The sequence below is a fragment of the Lepidochelys kempii genome, chromosome 2 (assembly GCF_965140265.1).
Source record: "Lepidochelys kempii isolate rLepKem1 chromosome 2, rLepKem1.hap2, whole genome shotgun sequence".
In the NCBI taxonomy this organism is placed as follows: Eukaryota; Metazoa; Chordata; order Testudines; family Cheloniidae; genus Lepidochelys; species Lepidochelys kempii.
The window spans coordinates 228,382,066-228,404,606 of record NC_133257.1 but is presented as its reverse complement, the minus strand read 5'-3'; the positions used below and the strand labels follow the sequence as shown (position 1 = coordinate 228,404,606).

Below are 22,541 nucleotides of genomic sequence, written 5' to 3'. Positions count from 1 at the left end.
AATGGCATGAGACTTTCAAAATTGTAAGTTCAGTGTTCATTTAACAGTGGTTTTAATATGAATTGTTCTAAATACATATATTCATGTAGACCAGGAGCTTCAAACTTGGATGTGTAAAGTTAAATACCTAAATCTATGTTTAAGCAAGTGGCCAGACTTTTCAGAGGTACAGAGCACTTTTCAGCTTCTATTGAAGTCAGTGGCTTAAATCAACAAAAATATACTGGACTATACATCATTCTAATAAAAATGGAATAAATATTCAAGAATGAAGAATTACAAGTTGCTACATGTGTGTATCTAAAATTATAAAAAAAATTCTATATCTTGTGAAATGATGTGATAATTAGATTACAGTGTAGGGTGTAGCGTTAAGGTTGTATGTGCAGATTTAACTTCGTCATTTCCTGACTTTTGAGAGCTTAACTGTGCAGCTTTACTGTTCTTTTCTCTTAGTTCTGATGAAATTTCTGCAGGAGAAAGGCTCTGTGCTGCTAATTTTGAAGTAGTTCAGCTTTTACTTTCCCTGATGCAGAGGCCTTGCCTCTTTTTTTGTGTACTTCCTGTACATTTTTTCATAGCACATCTAACTTAGACATGTATGCATGGCAAGAACTTCTTTAGTAGCCTAACGTAGTGAGAAGTCTGTGCAAAATGTACATATGGTATGTGTCTGTGTTGTTGTTTTTTTAAAGGGGCAGTAACTTGGTCAAAACAAAAATATTTTTACCAAAATATTTAAAGGTACTTATTATGGCAGAAGTCTGTTTGCATGCCAAATTTCAGCTTTATGCTTCCTGCTATTCCAGCATTAATCTGTTTTGTTTTGTTTTTTTAATCACTTTCTTTATAATGGGGAAATGGGGTTTTTTTTGGGGGGGCTTCAGTCTCTTCTTGCTCAAACAGTTGAACATTGTTGCTGCTGTTACTAATAAGTTGTATTACAGTTGCGCCTAATGGTGTGCTCCACTCACACAGAGGGGAGCCCCAGTGAATTCAGTGGAGCATGACAAAAGGGCAGCAAGTGTGTGACAAACTGGAATATCAGAGCCTAATTCAAGACAACGGCTCCTAGGCACTACAGTAATACAAATAATAATAATGAGTCAGTTTAACGAAGAGTGGAAAGGAATTGGGTGGATGGGGATGTGAAAAGGCCAGTTTACAGTAGAAACTCAAGAGTACTCAGTTTCTGTGGCATCTTGATGGTAAAGAGACTTCTGTAATGGCAATGGATTTGGGGGAGGGAGGAAGGAGACAGTTGGCAGAGGGCAAGTGAGCAAGAGAGGCGCACATGCAATGAAGACATAGATGGAGATCAAATTCTTGCATCACTTTTAGGAAGGGACCAAACTTGAACAAATTAAATCCTGAAAATATAAAAAATATAAATGACTGAAAACAGGTTAGGATTGATGTGTTTATGCAGCCTCAATTATAGCAGCTAGTACTGTGCATGCTCAAATGCAGTTTAATGTAGACTAAAAACTAAGATCAATCTTGACTATTGTGCAAAGAAACAAACCTATAACATTGAAACTGCATTAGGATTATTTTGATGTTTTACCCCGGAATGTCACCTGACAGTGTCCTACCTCCTAGAGCAGTGGTTCTCACCCCGTGGGCCACTTGAAGACCAATCAGCACACAGCTGCGGCCCATGTTGTGACATTCTCAGGGCTCTAACTATGGCAGGAGCATATGCCCCAGGCACAGGCCAGCAGGGGGATGCAAAAATGGGGCAGCACAGGATCAGGCCTAGCAGCATCAGCAGGAAACCAGGGTGCTGAGTGCCCCTCCCCCCACTCCACCCTTACCCCATGGGTCCAGTGACCCTGGCTGGAGCTGGCTCCCTGGCACTAGGACTGCAGGCGGGCAGGGCAAGCTGCATGGCTAAGCTATGTGTAACCAAGGTAGGAGACCAGTGGGCAAGGGAAGTGGGGTTCTGGGGGCTAGGGCCCTAGGGAGGGGGTGCAGGGGGCTGGGGCGTGGGAAGGCGGGTGCAGCCAGTGTATGGGGGACAGACTGTAGGTGTGTGGACTGGTGGCAGTCCCTGGATGGAGGGGTTGAGGGCTGGGAGAAGATACTGGTGGGGGAGTCTCTGGGTGGAGGACTGGATGCTGGAGGGGGCAGTCCCTGCGGTGCTGTTCTGCCCTGGACCAGGCACCCTGTCTCTGCAGGGCAGGCACGTGTGCCAGACCAGTGTTGGGGGGGGGGGTCCTGGATGCTGGGGGGACAGTTCCAGGAGGGTTGAGTGATGGGGGTATTCCCTGGGTGGTGGGGCTGGGTGCCTGGAGGACAGTCCCTGGCTGGGGTGAGCACCCCACACCGGGCAGGGCTCCACAGCCATGCTCTCCAGGCACCAAGCCCAGCCACACCGCCAGCAGCAGCGTGTCATGTCATGCCACCCCTCCAATAAATTAATGGTAAGTTAATGTTTTGACTTATTTTGCTAATTTAAAATGCTCTTGGTAGACATTTGCCAGTATTGAAATGAAAGGTGCTAAATTGATTTGAATTGTATTGCTGTCATATAACAAATACTAAATCTTTTTTTTGGTAGCTGTATTGCAGCAGTTCTCAAACTCTGGGTCGGGACCCCAAAGTGGGTCACGACCCTGTTTTAATGGGGTCACCAGGGCTGGTGTTAAACTTGCTGGGTCCTGGGGCTGAAGCCGAAGCCTGAGCTTTGGCTTCCATTAAGCTTCAGCTTCCATTTAGCTTCACACCCACACAGGGCAGCAGGGTTTATGCTGTGGCCCCCCTGCCCAGGGCAGCAGGGCTTGAGGGGGGCTCAGGCGTCTGTCCCCCAGCTGGGGTCGTGTAGTAATTTTTGTTGTCAGAAGGGGGTCTCGATGCAAAGAAGTTTGAGAATCCCTGTTGTGGATGGGGCCCACGTAACACAGAGAGAGCTATATGCGGCCCACAGTGGTAAATAGGTTAAGAACCACTGTTCTAGAGATATAACCTTCAGTCTAAATTCCTCTGTGTGATATGCAGACAGAATTACTTCCTATTGGAAAAATCTTCTATTCTGCATGCATATCAGAATGCAGGATCAGATCTAATGTCTATTTAGTGAAAATTGTTAGACTCTTGGACACATTTATACCCATTATGTGTATATATAAAGTATCATTTGAAAATCAAAATAAAATTTCAAAAACGTTTTGATATTTCCAGAAAGGATTTGATGTGTTCAATGCACTAGACTTGATGGAAAACAAAACATTCCTGGAAAAACTCAAGTTTGGGATAGGAGATGGGAACTTGCAGTATTATTTGTACAACTGGCGGTGTCCTGGTATGGAATCCGAAAAGGTAAGAGAAAAAAGAGCTTCTGTGCACACTTAACAATAAAAATAAATTAACTTAAGAATGTCAAAACAGACAAAACTTTTAAATATTTGTTTTAAATTGAACATCTAAGATTCATAATTAAGTTCAAAAAGCCAGTATTTGTTGCTATAGTTGCATTAACTAGTGCATTTTGCCCCTTCCTTTAGGTTGGTCTTGTATTACAATAAGGAGTACCCTTGTGTTTCTAGAACTCTGAAGTTGTCATTTGGATTGATTTAATCTACATAACCGTTCTTGGAACAGTATTGTTCAAGAGGAGTACAAGCACAACGTCGGTGAAATTGAAATAATCCATCAAACCTAAAATAATGAAGAAATCCATATCTGACCTTTTACACATTTTCAGATGGAATGGAAAAAGTTCATGAAACTTTTATTGTCCATAAAAAGAATAAAAGCACATTCATTTAATTTTCAAAGCTTAGCTCGCACCTTGATAAAAAGAAGGTATTTTTTCCACTCTGTAGAAAAGACTGTTTTGTACAAACTGAACTGCAGTGGTGGATTAGGGTACGAAAATCTTGCTATTATGTGAATGAACTGCTGCATTTCTATTTATTAAGTGGTGGTGTATGTTTGTCAGTGTAACAGAATGAAGGATCCAAACGGAGTATCTTTGCTTATAAAATTCACATGGATGTCATCATTTGGGGTAAAATAATGGAGTTATGATACATTTGTAGCTAATATGAAAGTCTTCGATGTTTTTGTAACTGGCGCAGTATGAAAATGTGCTGGTTTGACTAGTGCATTTGTTTCTCCATAAGCAACGCTGCCAAATCAATAAAAATACAGATTTGTACTTTGATCTTCAATAGATCAGTGGATTGATTCAGTAGTATTGCACTGTTCAGTGCAGATACCTATGTTGCCAGAATGATTATAAAATTACTGTACTTAATTTACAGTTGTGGCACAAAACCTTAGTTTTTCTGCAGTAGATCAACATCAGCCTGTGTGTAAAACTAAGAATTTTGGTAATGCTATCAAAATATTTATAATTTTGAATGTTTTCAATGCTTCTGCAAAATTGCACATATTCCTTTGTTTACTTTGAAGTCTGTAATTCTAACGAAAAGTATCTTGTGTAAATAAGTATTCATAAATTGTTACTGGTAGTGTTTTTATCCTGAATTTTGAACAATAGGTTTCACTGTACATAGTGCCAGTAATCGAGAGAGATACATGCTTCTCCTTCTCCCCTGGAAAGACTATGTACTGGCCTTAACTTAAATGCAACAACCTGATTTTTATTTCCTCATGAATGCTCTGCAACCAGAAGCATTTGGTATACACTCCATAATGCCATACTCACAGCTTAAACTGTGACAGCAGTTCTTAAGAGTTTAGGTATGCTACAGTCACATGAGCAGCAAAATCTACAGTTCTAGCTGAAAGTGCCAAATACCGGTGAAGGTTACATGCTGTGCAGGTATTTTGGACATTACTTGAATATTTGGTGAAATATTTATGGATAAACTTGGCTTTAACACCCCCATAATTCTAAATGTGAGATCAAATTTTGCTCAACATTAGGAGCTGTCTGAAATTAGCCATGTAGATAGAGATATTTAGTTGTACCTCTTTATCACTGGACTTAACATGTCTTGTAAGGCAGCTTATTTCACAAAAGTCATTCTTTTATAATGGAAGGGGACTCTACCCCATATGTACAGGGCTAACAGGCTCTCAGGCTTTGTCTAAACTGTGACTTAAAGGTATATTGCTAGCTAAATGTGTTCTAACCCATACTAATACACAGTTACTCGAGTGTGCACAGTGCAGTCTGCTTCAATATGTGCTCAAGTTAAAGCACACTGCCCTTGTCTACATTAGACTTTGAAAGGTACTACATTCCAACACCCCATAGTTAGCTTCCAATTATCTACAGTAGAATTTTATTGGCCACTTATGTTGTTAAAGCTAAAATAGTTTGTAACTTAGAGTCAGTGAGGGCCTATTGCTGGCCTGAAGAACACAAGGCTGTCTACACAGGCACATCCCGGAAAGTTGACAAATCAACTTAACCTTGCATTGATGTGCATAAGTTAAAGCCTATTAATCACTCACATAGATGCTCTCATGCAAGAATAAAGCAGCCTTAATCCGCTAGTTTAATTCTCTGCTAAAGATTGAGGATTAAACCAGTGGTTCCTGAACTTATTAATGTGAGCCACAAACTGCATTTTGTCTTTTTTTGGACCTACCATTGCCCTCAGCCCCAGCACTGCAACCCTATATCCCATCTAGGTCCAGAGGAGGTGAGGGGAGGGTTTGGAGAGTTGAGCTCACCCTGGACTCACCCCACAGTGGCAGTTCCTGTCCTGGGGGGATGGGGAGGGTTGGCCCCAGCTGTGAGCATTGCAATGTGGTGCATGAGGATGCAGCACCACTCAGGTTTGCATGCCCCCCAAGTTTGACAGAGGGATGGCCAGGCTAAATTTGAGTGAATGGGGTTGCAGTACCACTTTGGTAGGCAAGCAAATTTGAGTGGCACTGCATCATGGCACACAGGGTTGCAATGCCACTCATGTTTGGCCCTTCTAATCCTCTATCATGATAGAGTAGCTGCACCGAACTTGAGTGCCACTGTAACCACAAGGATCAAGTTGCAACACCCAGCATGGGGAACTGGACCAAGTCCCACAGGACAAGAGCTGGGCAGGTTTTCCCTCCAACACCCCTACCATATTGGGGCCTCCCATCTGCACCAAACTGGGAAAAGTGTATATTAGCCTAAATCTGGGCTCAGCAATGGGTTATTCTGACCCTGGACACGGCAACCCACTGCTTGGGAAACACGGTCTTAAACTACAAGGCCATTTTATTCCTGAATGAGAACAGCTATTGGGGGAAGGGTGGTAATGTGCTTTAATATAGTTGATTCACCTTAACTTTCCTGAGTGACAAGCCCCAAGAACACACATAGCAAGGCTAAAAATTAGTATCTGCCTTTCTTTTTTTCTCCCAGACAGGGGCCTGTGGGCATTTTGCTATTAGAAGCCTCTGCTACATTTAAGCTTCCGATAGCCTCATTACAATGGAATCACTGCTTTTGACCTTTTTAATTTGTTCCCTTAACTTGTACATGAGTGGAGGGTGAAGCGGAATCCAGAATACAGGTAGCCTAGATAATCTTTGACCTGGAACATGGAAGTTTCTCCCCTATTTAAAAAAAAATAAACACAGGCTCACTTAAAGAAAGAGGTTTTTGCTAGCTTTCTTCCTGAAGGAGAAGAGTAGCTTTTGAGTAAAATGTGAGCTCTAAGTAAACTACATTTTGTTGAGATTAGTTACACACTTTTTTTTATTGGAGTCTGAGCTGCTTCACTGTTCCCTGCTTCTAAACATCCTTACACAATTTCCTGCAAAATATCTGGTGTGCGCACTTACTAATTTTACTGTTTACTGTGGCAGTTTCTTAAAGTGCATTTCCCTTCAAGAGTTAAGTATCATACCATTTTCAGCTACTTGGAATTATTACTTTACCGTCAGGCTTGACAAAGCCCTGGCTGGGATGATTTAGTTGGGATTAGTCCTGCTTTGAGCAGGGGGTTGGACTAGATGACCTCCTGAAGTCCCTTCCAAACCTGATATTCTATGATTGTATGATTACAATTCTTACCTGCCATTTTACATACAATAGTACATAAAATATATCTGAAGTTAATGGAAATAGTTTCTAAACTCTCCCTTTATGAAATAGTTTTGACACTTAACTTCGACTTTGTATTATGTGGATTGTGTGAGAGAATGTCACGGTTTGCATACAGCAGTCTTTTTTTTAAATGCATTTTTCCTGCAACAGAAGTATTTAATTATTCATGATGATGATCAAGACTAATGTTTTCCTTTAGCATATCAGAGACCAAATATATCTGGAAACCAGTTTAGCTTGCATCTCTTGACCAAAACCAACCTCGTAGAGCAGAGTATTGACATTCAAAAACAGAGCCTGTGTGTGTGCCTACCAGTTACAGATGTTTGCTTGAAACATCTTATAGACGACCAGCTTTTAAAAAACAAAGTTTATACCAGCATGGACACTTGTTTGAATAAACTTTCAATTTTGATATTCATTTGTTTGAATAGTTACATTTAATTTTAGAGTTTTGTTCTAAGTATATTGATTCCCTAAAAACAAAAGAATTTGCTTGATGCTTTTCATTAATAGCAGGTGCACATTCTAGAACTATACCACATACCTTTAAGCCCAGGCTCTCTAAACACTAATTAAGCACATCTTAGGAAAGTGACAGGTTTCAGAGTAACAGCCGCGTTAGTCTGTGGTTACACTTACGCACACTTTTATAGATTGCATGCTTTAATGTCAGAATAAAATAAATCTGAGTTCATCTTCTGTTGGTCAATTGACTTTACATGTGAAGCCATGACATTTAAAAGCATCTAACTTAGTTACATCGGGCAGTTTCCAATACTGCATAATAATCACTTTACTCCACTGTAAAGACCTGTACTAAACTAAGTTATTTTGAAGCAACTTTTTTCTTTTTGGGGAGTTTCCGTATCTTATTTGGATTTGGAACAAGCTTTTTAATTCTGAGAGCTTGTAAAGTTACATTTGAAGAATCCAACTTATTGCTTTCAGTACATTTCCACTTACGGCTTTGGGAGAACTCCTCCACTGAGGTCTCCATAAGCTCGGTATCTTGAATTTCCAAAGGATTAGTATATGCCTCCGCCATAGGTTGCTCACTTCTATGGTGAATCCAGGGCACATCCAACCTAGGTATCCGTGGAATTATAGCTTCTACTACTTCAGTAAAAGTATCAGATTTCTTTTTAAAACCCAGTGCTAGAACAGATGTTAAGCCAAGCATAGGTGCTATGCTTTCACTAAGACGTGGAACCTGGCCAGCTGGGACTGCTCGACTGGCACTGAGCTGAATAAGGTGCATGGTGATCATAGTAGGTTTTGCAGATTTACACACCAGCACTAGAAGTAGTTCATTTTTTTCCAAAGATCTAGTAACCTCATTAATTCCAATAGCAAGCTGATTTCTGATGTTTAAGTCAGTCCATCCTTGTTCTTGTTGAATATGGTCTGTTTCCTTCTCCTGTGGAAGTACACTACAATCACTAGCATCACATTTTTCTTTAATTTGCCTTTTTGCAATAGAACGCTTTTTCCTCCTTCGAGTCTCAATCTTTTTAAGTCCAATATGTTTAATCCTTTCTTCCAAGGTCTGGAGTATAAAGTGCATATCATCTCCTTCTAGGGTATTCCACTTGATATCATATGGGTTATTTAAAGATGTTTTTACAGTAATTTTCCTTGCTTTACGGACTGATCCACCTCTGGCCTGAGTAACTGACATCTTGATGCTTTTCTCTGTGTTTTGACACTTCAGCTATGAATCAGAGAAAAGAGGAAACTACTAGTTAATATTTTAAAGATACCCAAAGTGAACAGTCTTTAAAAAGTGCCTCTCTTGGGCGTGCAAGTCAAACTCTTTCTATTGCAACAGATCTGTGTTTCTCAGTACTTTTCCTAATGTTTTAAGAGATTTAGAGCCTGTTTCACACCAGCGCAGTACCACTTTTAAAAAAATCTTTACAAAAAGTACATTCAGGAATCACCAATGAAATTAATAGGCAGCAGCTTTAAAACAAAAGGAAGTACTTTTTCCACAACACAGAGTCAACCTGTGAACTCATTGCCAGGGGATGCTGTGAAGATCAAAATCATAACTGGGTTCAAAAAAAAAACAAGATTGTCAGGGATGCAACTCCATGCTTTAAGTGTTCCAAGTCTCTGATTGCCAGAAGCTGTTCTATTCATTGCCTCTGAAGCACCTGGCATTGGCTGCTGTCGGAAGACAGGATACTGGGCTAGATGGATTAGTCTGACCCAGTGTGGCTGTTCTTATGTAGTATCAGACTTCAGTAATTACTTGGCACCATAGCACCTGCTCCATTCATTAATGAAAAAGCAACAAGTCAAGACTTGTGCCAAAAGTGATGCATCTGAAACTGCACAGAGGCTGCTAGAGGCTCTACAGATTGAAAAACTAAGTCAAAGCAAACTGCTGAAGTTGTAAGAAACAAATACATTTAATTTTTACTGCTGCACATCTCTATTTTGGAAACACTATCAAGAGAACAATGCTCTGAACCTATAGTATCTCAACTGTAGCAAATTATTTTATATTCTTGAATTCATGAAGTATCTTTACTTTGATTAGCAGTCCTCAATCTTTCCCCTTTTGTGATGTAATTCACATTAGCAGGTGTTCTTGTTTATTGGCGTTTAGAAGATATAATTTTTTAAAACTAATTAAGTTGTAAGATGTAAGATAAAAGGAGCAACCTAAAGGCTGAAGCAACTACAAAACAGAAAGGTAAGTATATGCTACTGCTGGAGAGGCTGAATGTGTTTCCCAAGGGCAGAGCCTAAGACGAGAAATGGCAGCCTATGATGGAGTGGGGCAAAATGAGAATTACCTTTTGGATTTTCTTCATCTGAAGACTTTGAATGAGGGACCTTATGGCATATGCATACCCTTCATACTGGACAGAGACCAAGAAAGAAGACAGCAGTAGTATAGTTCACAAAAACTAGTAGGACAGAAAAGAGAGATTAGCCAGGCTCAGATCTCATTGTGTGGAAGGGGTTTTGCTCCATGAGATTTGATTTCTCTTCTCTCCTTCCCAAATAATCAGATTAAGGGAGAGGGATAGTAAAAGTAAATTTCCTATGGGTTCTCTACATTGTGTGTACTTTGTACCACAATTTTATGTAATACAGGTGCATTGTTTTTGTTCAGGTCTCATTTAATATTGGGCCCCTGATCCTAAGATCATCCTAGATGTTATAAAGATGAATATTTTAAAAGCGAGTACATAAATGGGGCTTAAAAATACACTTGTGAGCGGGAAGCCTTTCCTGGGGAATGTGCGGGTTATGGCTTCAATTTTTGTAGAATTGTTTAAAATAAGTTTTCAGCCCTTATGCATGCAAATGTAATATCACAAACATGAACCACGTATAACATGTGCTGAAAGACACCTTCAACACTTCTGCTGTTAGGTAAAGCTATAAGCAACAGCAATAGAATGAAATTAGCAAGTATCTAGTTAGTTTTGCAAGATCTTTCTAAGAAACTTGTTGACAACAGTGACGCTGTGAGTAATGATGCATTTTCACGTTTGCTGCCCTGGAAAGATCTGAGCAGAAGAGGCAGACACTGAAATTATTCACTGGATAAGGTGATCAAAAAAAAGGAAGATAGGATGACTGCCATAGCTAAAGGAGGAATATAGTGGTAATCACCAGGAGTAACAGACTAGGATTATATCCCTGGACTAATCTGGTGGAGACCCTCACGTATCACCTATAGCTTTTATATTTACCTCTGACTAGTAGGTTTAGTTGTCCAAACAGTAGATGTTCTGGTAAATATCTGAAGCCCTGTAGATACCTCAGAACATCAAACCTAAGAAATAATGGTAAACTGTGATTATGGACAAAATATCAACATTTAGCCTTGCTTATCTGCTCCCCATTGGACTAATGTTTAAAACCTGCCACTTCTCTATTCAGAAACGAAGACCAACATCCAACTCCAGTGACAGACCTGGAACCATGCAGCAGGTGGCCAATCCCAACCCATCTTAACTTATCCCCACCTGACCCAGAACCTCCCCTCCGCCCGGCCACCTCCTGAGCCGCAATCCCTCTCCCCCAAACTCCCGCCCCCACCTGACCCAGAACCCCCCCACCCCCCAGCCACCTCCTGAGCCGCAATCCCTCTCCCCTAAACTCCCGCCCCCACCTGACCCAGAACTCCCCCTCCCCCCAGCCACCTCCTGAGCCACAATCCCTCTCCCCCAAACTCCCGCCCCCACCTGACCCAGAACCCACCCCCCCCAGCCACCTCCTGAGCCGCAATCCCTCTCCCCCAAACTCCCGCCCCCACCTGAGCCAGAACCCCCCCCCCGGCCACCCTCTGAGCCGCAATCCCTCTCCCCCAAACTCCCGCCCCCACCTGACCCAGAACCCCCCCACCCCCCACCTGAGCCGCAATTCCTCTCCCCCAAACTCCCGCCCCCACCTGACCCAGAACTCCCCCTCCCCCCAGCCACCTTCTGAGCCGCAATCCCTCTCCCCCAAACTCCCGCCCCCACCTGACCCAGAACCCCCCCACCCCCCAGCCACCTCCTGAGCCGCAATCCCTCTCCCCCAAACTCCCGCCCCCACCTGACCCAGAACCCCCCCCCCGGCCACCTTCTGAGCCGCAATCCCTCTCCCCCAAACTCCCGCCCCCACCTGACCCAGAACCCCCCCCCCGCCCACCTTCTGAGCCGCAATCCCTCTCCCCCAAACTCCCGCCCCCACCTGACCCAGAACCCCCCCACCCCCCACCTGAGCCGCAATTCCTCTCCCCCAAACTCCCGCCCCCACCTGACCCAGAACCCCCCCCCCGGCCACCTCCTGAGCCGCAATCCCTCTGCCCCAAACTCCCGCCCCCACCTGACCCAGAACCCCCCCACCCCCCACCTGAGCCGCAATTCCTCTCCCCCAAACTCCCGCCCCCACCTGACCCAGAACTCCCCCTCCCCCCGCCCACCTTCTGAGCCGCAATCCCTCTCCCCCAAACTCCCGCCCCCACCTGACCCAGAACCCCCCCTCCCCCCAGCCACCTCCTGAGCCGCAATCCCTCTCCCCCAAACTCCCGCCCCCACCTGACCCAGAACCCCCCCTCCCCCCAGCCACCTCCTGAGCCGCAATCCCTCTGCCCCAAACTCCCGCCCCCACCTGACCCAGAACCTCCCAAGCCCCCTCTAGCCCGCAGAGGGGCGGGAACCCTTTACCCCCCCCGTCATGACCCAGAACTGCACCCCAACTCCTCCTCCCGCCTCGCACCGGGCCCTCTCCTCACCCTCGGACCAAACCGCCGGCCCCAGTCACGTGCCTCAACCGCTGCCTGATCCAGCCTCCGAGGGCCCCGCCGCCTCTGGCCGACACCGCGCCGCGGGCAGGCCGGGCCTCTCGGCAGGGACAACGCCGCGAGACTCGCCCCCTCCCACCAGGCCACGGCGCGCCCGGCTGCCGGCGCTGAGAGCCTCGCAGGCCGCGGTGCGCCCGCAACGTGCCGCCGGGGGGCGCTGCAAGAGCGGCCGGGCCCCGGTAGGCCTCGCCCTCTCGCTCCGCTTTTCGGCGCGTCTCAAGCGCGTGTCACGTCTTCCGGGCCCGGGGTACCCGTGGCAGCCTCCGGGCCCGGAGTAGCGACGTCTGAGGGGCGGGGGTGTCACGATTTGCTGCCCCTGGACCTTTCGCATCTTCTGCTCCAGGTCTTCCAGGGGCTAGCGATTTGCCGGTGGGGCTGTGCTGTGAGCCCTCTGCTTTTTGATAGCTCGTGGTGTACGCTGTATGCCCCTGGGCACCGATAGAGAGAGGTATTTTTAAACCTTTCAAACACTTTGCTATTTTAAGCTGGCGTATGAACAGAAACAGTTTGCTTTTTGTTCCGAGGTGTTTTCAAAAACAAGCATCTAAACGTATGTATAGATACAGAGTTATGAACCCCTTTTTGTCTGTACCGAAATGGACAGTAAAACTTAACGTCTCGATTACTCGTTTATATTCCAGCTGTGTTATTCCGGGAAAAACAAAAATATTTTTGAAAACCATAACACAATGTAAATTTTTTGTAAACTGTGCACACTTTTTGCACTTATGCTTTCTCCTCATCAGTTATTTTTTTCTTCATTTGTCCCATCTGGAATGCAGGGAATATGTGCCCACCTCTTAAAAGTAACAGATGAGAAAATGAAATCACAGAATTAATAATGCTACACATAATTTTTATTCACTGATAAAGTGCTATTCCTTCCACATTAAGCATTACCTAAGATTTGACTATCAGCATTGGTGAAAATGTTTTCTGCTGTGGAATTATTACAAGAATCCTGATCCTTAGGCAGGTTATTGCATTGGATCTGTATTCAACTGGCTAGATGTTGGGCTGTGACTTCAGTTCTTTTTACTACACACAAGCATATTCTGCTTGCTTATCTGCTCCAACATATGGTGTGTGGTTCTGATACAATTCTGTGTTTCATGCCGTCATGCAATCTTCACTTTTTTGCACAAGTGACAAAGTTGCAGTATATGCAGTACTCTTCCGCGCTCTCTGAAAAATCAATATAATGTACTCAAATGAGGATTACGCTATGACCAAATCTCTAAACAGAAATCTTGATTTATTACTGTCAATTATTTCAGTTCAGTTACTGGTTTGTAAATGTTTTTTCTTTCTGTGGGTCATATTTTAAATTATACTGGGTACTGTAGACTATGTTTCTCAAACTTTTACTTTACTGCTGCTGGATATAAAGATATCTAATTTCATCTCATTACGTTATTAATAGCACCCATTCACCCCACTCACATATTTTTTATACTTAAAGACGTTATTCATACAGAAAGGAAAGGAGTACTTGTGGCACCTTAGAGACTAACCAATTTATTTGAGCATGAGCTTTCGTGAGCTACAGCTCACTTCATCGGATGCATACCGTGGAAACTGCAGAACCAAACCTGTGACATACCCCTCTGTAGGGGTATTAAGATAACTATCTATGATTTGTTATGTGGCATAATTCCACTCTTCCTGTTATCTTCACGTATACCTAATGAACCCATAGTATATGGGACAAAGTCATAGCGTCTTGTGTGGTTTCCACAGTACTGATGTCTTTATGCTGCAAATATGTTTCTGCAAACTGCTCTTCAGAAAACACATCATAATTACACATAAGTAACAAACGATAATGACAATTTGGTATTCAGTACCTTTAAGATGAGTGGTCTGCAATTGTGGCCATCAATTTGTCTCTTATGTTCAACAATTTTAGTTCTCCAACACTTTGCGGATTTTCCAGTTACTCGGGAGATGAAGGATATGAAATTTGTAAGGAGTACAGTAGCTGATTGTATAAATGGGTTTTTGCTTTTTCTTACAGTTTCTGAGCATGTTTAGTAATCCTTTCCTTCTCTATTTAATTAATGGTTGCAACGACTTAGTGCTCATATATATACACTTGGTTTGATATTATTGTCTCATTCTTCTGCTAGATATCACCTGATTTGCTGTCCTGTGTTGCTAATAACACCTTCTCACTCATGCTACATCTTGCTGTTTTGTGTCCACATTCTATGAAGTACTTAGCCATGCTCAAATCACACAAGTTCACTCAATGTCCATTAGTAAGTATAGTCAGTACAAGTACATGCTGTTTCCATTTTTCTTGGTAGCAATCAGGAATGTATTTGCCTCATTATTGTTACATCTATTGAATATAGTTTCACAGTAACACTACATGTAAACTGGAAAAATAAGTATCTAAAAAATCACCTCCAGTTCCTCAGGAATTTTCTTTCATATGTCATCTCACAACACAAGGGTCAATTATTAACAATTCTTTTGTATCCATCAATGCTATCTGCAAGAGTAAATATATATACAAATATTATTGGTAATATGATGATTTCAACAATTTTATATGATTTCTCAAAACATTCCCTTAATTTGTAATGTCTCACTAACACAAGAGAAAAGCATATTGTGAATTCCTTGATCAAATCACTAGACTATATTCTTCAAATTTAAATTAACAACATAATAGTCTTCACACTAGCATTTTATTTTTTAAAACCCAGTCCTCAAAATGTCAAGAGTTACATTAAAATTCCATTTCCCTTTCTGTGCATTGAACTTACTGAAAACCCACAATACAGGAAATTATATCACTGCTATACAGCTGTGTTTGAAACTGTTATGTAATGCCACATTTAGTGCCCACAATCCCAAAGTACAATTGAAAACATCTTACCACAATAGCCCAATGACCTGGTACATTGTAAGGAAGCAATAATATATCACATTGCAGAAATCTACACTGTGTTCATCAGGAAAAAAATGTAGAAATGCAGTTATAGTTGCCAGTGAAGCAAACCATGCAACACAGATTATACCGTATTTCGCAATGTCATTACATGGTAAATATTATTCCTTTCCCACCGAACATAGCATTGTATTTGCTGTTTCACACTGTGTTTAACTGACTGAATGAAAATGTGCTTTGCCCATGTTGGGTATGAAAGCTTGTTAGCATTTACCTTCTTCACTTTCGTTTGTGTTGCTCTGTCTGCCAGAATGACAGTGGAAACTGCCGACAAGACCGCTTGTATGTGTTCACAGTCAAGCAAGTTTTTAATGGATTAATCATTCTGGCACATAAAAAACACAATGCACTTCATATATACATACATAAAAGGGATCCTTAGTGTTACAAATAAGATCTGTAAGATGGATTACACACCTTTATGGTTTTTTTTAAGAGTTCATGTGCTCTGTCTTTCTTGCTTTAAAAACTGACTAACCTGTGCACATACTTGTGTTTAAGTCATGGCTCCACTGAGCTATATAGCAAAACTAATGTGGCCCTCAACATGTCAAGGATTGTGTCAGTTATACACCTCAAAATATGTTTCAATACATGTTTGGCAGCAGCAAATACAGTGAAATGTTGCAATTACAGGTTTATATTGACATTTCAAGGCTATTCGGACTTCAATATGTTGTACCACATATTCATCGGATGGTTTACTTACTGATATAATTGATACTTTCATGTACCATCATAATAAGTGGCCTATCTTTCCACCTGCTTTCTTGACCACACAGCTCAAATACTCATCAATAACCTACAACACATGATGAAAGAATGGGTACAATTTAAATAATATTTGATGAATCAATCCAGTCACCATCCATGTTTACTGCTACTTAAATGCACCTCATCACTCAGCCATCCTCTTGGTTTTAGGCGACGAAATAAAGAGCCATACAATTCGATTTTTCTCACTTTAGCCTCCAGTCTCTTTTTGTGCTTGGGAGTCATTGCAAATTTGACTAGGAAAAAAAAGTAACACATATTACATGCATGGTAATACAGTTTCCTTTTTCTCTGTTTTACTGTTGTGAATGCTGCCACTTTTTACATGAAACCTTTAACATTTCAAAAATGGAAGTATGTTAACAAACTGTTTCGTTTTGGTTTTTTGAAACAAGGTGTGATAAGCACTTACCTTTCGGAAACCATTCTTTGTCTTCCCCATCCTCCATAAGCATGTCATCAACATCACTTGGATCATTGCTTTCAACTTCTTCTTCTATGCACTCCTCTTCTTCCATTGCTGTGAGCTCCATGTTTATCACTGTGCTGTCATGAGACTTGTGAGATACATCACCACCCATTTTTCCAATCTCTTCTGAGGGTGATTTTTTTTCAGTGTCACCCACAGCAATTTCCATTTCAATGTTTTACTCTGATCTGCTTTCAGTACCTAATGTTGATGGCACTGAGGGAAACGTGATGATGAAATCAAATGTTGCACTTAAGGTATTACCAGTTACTTTCCAAGCCATTGATTAATTATAAGGCATAAGCATATCAAAGTTATCTGTATACTGTAAGGGTCAGAATGTCTTGAGTACAAGGGGGGGAATTTCAGTGTATGGTTAGAACTAGATGTTGATTTTTTTTTTAAACAAAAGTAGAAATCATTGCTCAGTGAACATATAGTGATTGTTGTTGCTGCTCGCAGGATACCCTGGATAACCTACTTGAGAAACGAAGCAAAATTATAGGGGTTTTTGGTAACATTTATAATTTATACTCATTTCTCATATAACTGACAAATTTGTTTGTTGCACCACCTACATAGGTAGCAAAGGAGATTTTTCTGGAAAATTTGAATAAAACCAGTGATCCTAATCCCGGTCCCATTGAAGGTAAGGTTAACACTCCAGTGTTGGGACATTCGGACCATCATTTATATACTGAAGATTCCAGTGTAATGTATCTGTATTATATGAAAAAAAAATATTCCTTGCCTTCCAAAGAAAAGTTGACATTAAATCGATGCAGGTTCAGTCTGCCTGCTTTATTCATTCCTTCGGGATATGTGTTACTCTTCATATATGGAAAAACATTTTGCAATTTTTTCCTCAAAAGATTTCCCTGAGTATTGTTCACAGAAAAAAACAGTTATGTAAGTGCAAACATGTAGTTTCAATAATATATATTATATTAATATATAATAATCACATTTCAGTTAGTAGCTGTGACATATACATTGCAGACATATAAACAGGGTAAGCCAAAATCAACAAGAGGTTCATCAATGGCTATTAGCCAGGATGGGCAGGAATGGTGTCCCTAACCTCTGTTTGCCAGAAGCTGGGATTGGGTGACAGGACATGGATCACTTGATGATAACCTGTCTGTTCATTCCCTTTGGGGCACCGGCCATTGGCCACTGTCAAAGGATAGGATACTGGGCTTGATGGACCTTAGGTCTGACCCAGTATGGCTGTTCTTATATTCTTATGTTCTATTCATAGGCCAATCACAAGAGAGACATAAGTAAATTGGAGCTATGTGCATAATTTTGATGTATTTGTGGTTTACAAAATCTGGCTGTAGTAGATCGATGCAGATCAAATGTCGTTTGAGATAATCACCTACAATATCAAAACCCACCAGCAGGGGTGCTTGAAGATGATGTGTTCAGAAAACAACAGAACAGATATGGAAACCCTCTCCTTACCTGCCATAATGATTTGTAGTAAAGTTAATTTTTTGCCTAGTACAGCGCTTTTGGAGAAAATAGTTTTCTACAATTCTGAAGAATCTGAAATAAAGAAACCTTATAATGTACACATTTCAGTATCACCATGATCATAGGCATGTTACCAGATTTACCTGTTACTTTGGGGTATGCTCACTTGTTAGGGTTACTGTTCTGAGGGGCGGGGTGCTGTAATTCTATCAATGAACTGCTTGTGTCACTTGTGTTTTCATACGGAGCTCTGCTTCTCCCTTCTGCAAGTTCCCTCTCAATGGAGCTATCCTGTAGGACGTAGGTGCCCCAGGGTTGGGTTCCTCCAGCCCCGGAATCAGATGAACACACACACACGCACACGTTGACAGAGCGCGTCTGAATGGACAGGTCAATCAGCACTCCCAAGCTGACCCCTTATAGGTCCCTGGACTCAGCAGGCTGAGTCGAACTGCACTTCCGAGCTGCCACCCTCCTATGCCACAGGTTCAGCACGTCCCTATCCCCACTTTCATGTTACAATTGTTCTGGTAGTAACCCACTTGACGAGCAAACCCCACAGGACGAGGAAACCCCATAGGTAAGAGGAGGCAAAAACACAAAAAAGGGAGGGAGGCAACCAGCCTAACCATAAAAGTTATTTATTGCCAGGTAATAACAAACAGTTACAATATTAAATCTAGCTTAAATTTGGTTACAAAAGTCAGGTTTAGAAAACTATACCCGATCACACAAGTCAGAGTTAAAAAGTTTATACCTAGAGTAGGGGGAAAAAAACAGAGAGAGAGAGTTGGCTTCTCACCACTCTGAGAAGCTTGAACCGGTTGGGGTTCCCAGGTGGTGGTGGAAGCTGAGGGTCTGGAATGCTGGAGACAGGCAGAGCCCCCAACGCAGTCAGGAGAAGATGAAGTCCCAATGGAACTGATACCGGGGGGGGGGGGGCATTTCCAGCAGTTGACAAGAAAGTCTGAGGAACAATGGGGGCGGGGGTGGGAATAAACAGACTGGACTTCTACATAGAGTGCTTCCACCGATGTGCACGGGCTGAAATTGTGGAAAAGTAACATCACTTGCCCCATAAACTCAGCCTTGCAGAACACAATGCCATCCACAATGCCATCCACAGCCTCAGAAACAACTCTGACATCATAATCAAAAAGGCTGACAAAGGAGGTGCTGTCGTCACCATGAATAGGTTGGAATATGAACAAGAGGCTGCAAGGCAGCTCTCCAACACCACTTTCTACAAGCCATTACCCTCTGATCCCACTGAGGGTTATCGACAGAAGCTAAACCATTTGCTCAAGAAACTCCCTGAAAAAGCACAAGAACAAATCTGCACAGACACACCCCTGAACTCCAACCAGGGGTATTCTATCTGCTACCTGGAAATCCTGGATGCCCCATCATCTCAGGCATTGGCACCCTGACAGCAGGATTGTCTGGCTATGTAGTCTCCCTCCTCAGGCCCTATGCTACCAGCACTCCCAGCTATTTTCGAGACACCACTGACTTCCTGAGAAAACTACAATCCATCGGTGATCTTCCTGAAAACACCATCCTAGCCACTATGGATGCAGAAGCCCTCTACGCCAACATTCCACACAAAGATGGACTACAAGCTGTCAGGAACAGTATCCCCATTAATGTCACAGCAAACCTGGTGGCTGAACTTTGTGACTTTGTCCTCACCCATAACTATTTCACATTTGGGGACAATGTATACCTTCAAATCAGCGGCACTGCTATGGGTACCCGCATGGCTCCACAGTATGCCAACATTTTTATGGCTGACTTAGAACAATGCTTCCTCAGCTCTCATCCCCTCATGCCCCTACTCTACTTGCGCTACATTGATGACATCTTCGTCATCTGGACCCATGGAAAAGAAGCCCTTGAGGAATTCCACCATGATTTCAACAATTTCCATCCCACCATCAACCTCAGCCTGGATCAGTTCACACAAGAGATCCACTTCCTGGACACTACGGTGCTAATATGCGATGGTCACATAAACACCACCCTATACCGGAAACCTACTGACCGCTATTCCTACCTACATGTCTCCAGCTTTCATCCAGACCACACCACACGATCCATTGTCTACAGCCAAGCTCTACAATACAACCGCATTTGCTCCAACCCCTCAGACAGAGACAAACACCTACAAGATCTCTATCAAGCGTTCTTACAACTACAGTACCCACCTGCTGAAGTGAAGAAACAGATTGACAGAGCCAGAAGAGTACCCAGAAGTTACCTACTACAGGACAGGCCCAACAAAGAAAATAACAGAACGCCACTAGCCATCACCTTCAGCCCCCAACTAAAAGCTCTCCAACGCATCATCAAGGATCTACAACCTATCCTGAAGGACGACCCATCACTCTCACAGATCTTGGGAGACAGGTCCTTGCTTACAGACACCCCCCAACATGAAGCAAATACTCACCAGCAACCACACAACAGAACCACTAACCCAGGAACCTATCCTTGCAACAAAGCCCATTGCCAACTGTGTCCACATATCTATTCAGGAGACACCATCATAGGGCCTAATCACATCAGCCACACTATCAGAGGCTCCAGAGTAACAGCTGTGTTCGTCTGTATTTGCAAAAAGAAAAGGAGTACTTGTGGCACCTTAGAGACTAACAAACAAATTTATTCGAGCATAAGCTTTCGTGAGCATCCGATGAAGTGAGCTGTAGCTCACGAAAGCTTATGCTCGAATAAATTTGTTTGTTAGTCTCTAAGGTGCCACAAGTACTCCTTTTCTTTTATCAGAGGCTCGTTCACCTGCACATCTACCAATGTGATATATGCCATCATGTGCCAGCAATGCCCCTCTGCCATGTACATTGGCCAAACTGGACAGTTTCTACATAAAAGAATAAATGGTCACAAATCAGACGTCAAGAATTATAACATTCAAAAACCAGTCGGAGAACACTTCAATCTCTTTGGTCACTCGATTACAGACCTAAAAGTGGCAATTCTTCAACAAAAAACTTCAAAAACAGACTCCAATGAGAGACTGCTGAATTGGAATTAACTTGCAAACTGGATACAATTAACTTAGGCTTGAATAAAGACTGGGAGTGGATGGGTCATTACACAAAGTAAAACTATTTCCCCATGTTTATTCCCTCCCCCACCCCCCCGCGCTGTTCCTCAGACGTTCTTATCAACTGCTGGAAATGGCCCACCTTGATTATCACTACAAAAGCATTTCTTCCCCCTCCTCCCCTCCACACCCCCCCCCCCCCGCTCTCCTGCTGGTAATAGCTCACCTTACCTGATCACTCTCATTACAGTGTGTATGTAAACACCCATTGTTTCATGTTCTCTGTGTATATAAATCTCCCCACTGTATTTTCCACTGAATGCATCCAATGAAGTGAGCTGTAGCTCACGAAAGCTTATGCTCAGATAAATTTGTTAGTCTCTAAGGTGCCACTAGTACTCCTTTTCTTTTTGCGGATACAGACTAACACGGCTGCTACTCTGAAACCAATCATGTTACAGTGTCCACCCTCCATAAGCTTCATTCTGGACTGGGTGACTTGCTTCCATTGCCTGGCAAATTCTAAATGCTTTGTCAAGGGTTAATTCTGGATCTTCCATTAGTCTTGCTCTGAGTATTTTGTTCCAGATTCCATTAATCTGGTCTCTTATTAGAGACTCTTAGCCCCCCTAATATCTCAAGATTGGCTCTCCAGCTTCAGATCAGTCAGAAACTTGTACCTTCCTTTTGTACCCTGGAATTATAAACATCTTTCATGTGTCTCATTCTCATGTATAGTGCAGTATTCTTCACATTTCTGTACTACAGTTTTATAGTTAGAGGCTCTGCCTGAGTTAACTGAAAACTATTAAAGGACTTCAGGTGCTTCAGAACCAGCCACTGTCAAAAACAAGGCAACCTGCTAAATGTTTCTATTTTGCTCACACCCATTACTTAAAGATACAGAGTGAAGCAGTCTCTAAACTTCCTCCAGTTGTCTTCCACATTCCCAGAGAGTTTCAGCTCTGGTGGAGCTTTCAACTGTTCCATTCTTCCACTCAGGGTATTTTCTTAATTTCTTTTTACTCTTTGTACCATGCAGTGTTCAGTGATCAGTCAGCATTGAAGGTGCTTGCAGGAGATCTGATTTATTCAGTTCTCAGTGTTATTAGATGTTCGGTGTGTGTGTGTTCATGTTCTCCCTGTGTGCTACCCCAGCTCTGCGCAGGCAGCCAGCACAACACACCTCGAGCAAACCGCCCAATGATCACAAGATCCGTTAAAGTACGAAGGCACCGGACCAGGTTTATTGTCGACAAAGCACGGTAATAGCACCTGACAGACTCTGCGAGGATACTAAGACATTGGCGCAGCTCAGTGAATGGTGGGACTTTCCATTCCCCCCTCAGCTGGACAAAGATACTCCCTCTGAGATGCATCTTTATACCGATACAAACAAGTTACCTACTGTCTCTGACAGTGGCTAGTTATTACCCGTCACCTTGTACACGTTGGTTCAAT

The 22,541-nt window shown here is 42.6% G+C and overlaps 2 protein-coding genes across 14 annotated transcripts in view; one reads left to right on the top strand and one right to left on the bottom strand.

Annotated features, from left to right (window-relative positions):
- NMT2 (N-myristoyltransferase 2) overlaps nucleotides 1-7,439 on the top strand; it is a 53,653-nt gene extending 46,214 nt beyond the window's left edge. For all 3 annotated transcript variants that reach the window (XM_073334088.1, XM_073334090.1, XM_073334089.1), the window contains exons 11-12: nucleotides 3,184-3,321; nucleotides 3,507-7,439. In XM_073334088.1, the coding sequence (XP_073190189.1) occupies nucleotides 3,184-3,321; nucleotides 3,507-3,527 (159 nt within the window). In that variant the 3' untranslated portion in view covers nucleotides 3,528-7,439. The remainder of the gene's footprint in view (nucleotides 1-3,183; nucleotides 3,322-3,506) is intronic.
- Nucleotides 1-12,487, bottom strand: part of RPP38 (ribonuclease P/MRP subunit p38) — a 34,428-nt gene extending 21,941 nt beyond the window's left edge. For 4 of the 11 annotated variants that reach the window (XR_012157570.1, XR_012157571.1, XR_012157572.1 and 1 more), the window contains exons 1-4: nucleotides 12,264-12,485; nucleotides 10,735-10,817; nucleotides 9,826-9,939; nucleotides 7,985-8,732 (exon numbers count right to left, since the gene is read on the bottom strand). Coding sequence is in view for 7 of the 11 variants with exons in the window: in XM_073334101.1 (XP_073190202.1) it covers nucleotides 7,985-8,732; nucleotides 9,826-9,843 (766 nt within the window). In the remaining 4 variants the exon portion in view is untranslated. Of the gene's footprint in view, nucleotides 1-698; nucleotides 1,371-7,666; nucleotides 8,733-9,825; nucleotides 9,940-10,734; nucleotides 10,818-12,263 lie in introns of those variants that run through there. The other 7 variants (XM_073334098.1, XR_012157569.1, XM_073334095.1 and 4 more) reach the window with 7 other exon arrangements.
- Nucleotides 12,488-22,541: the final 10,054 nt, after the last annotated feature.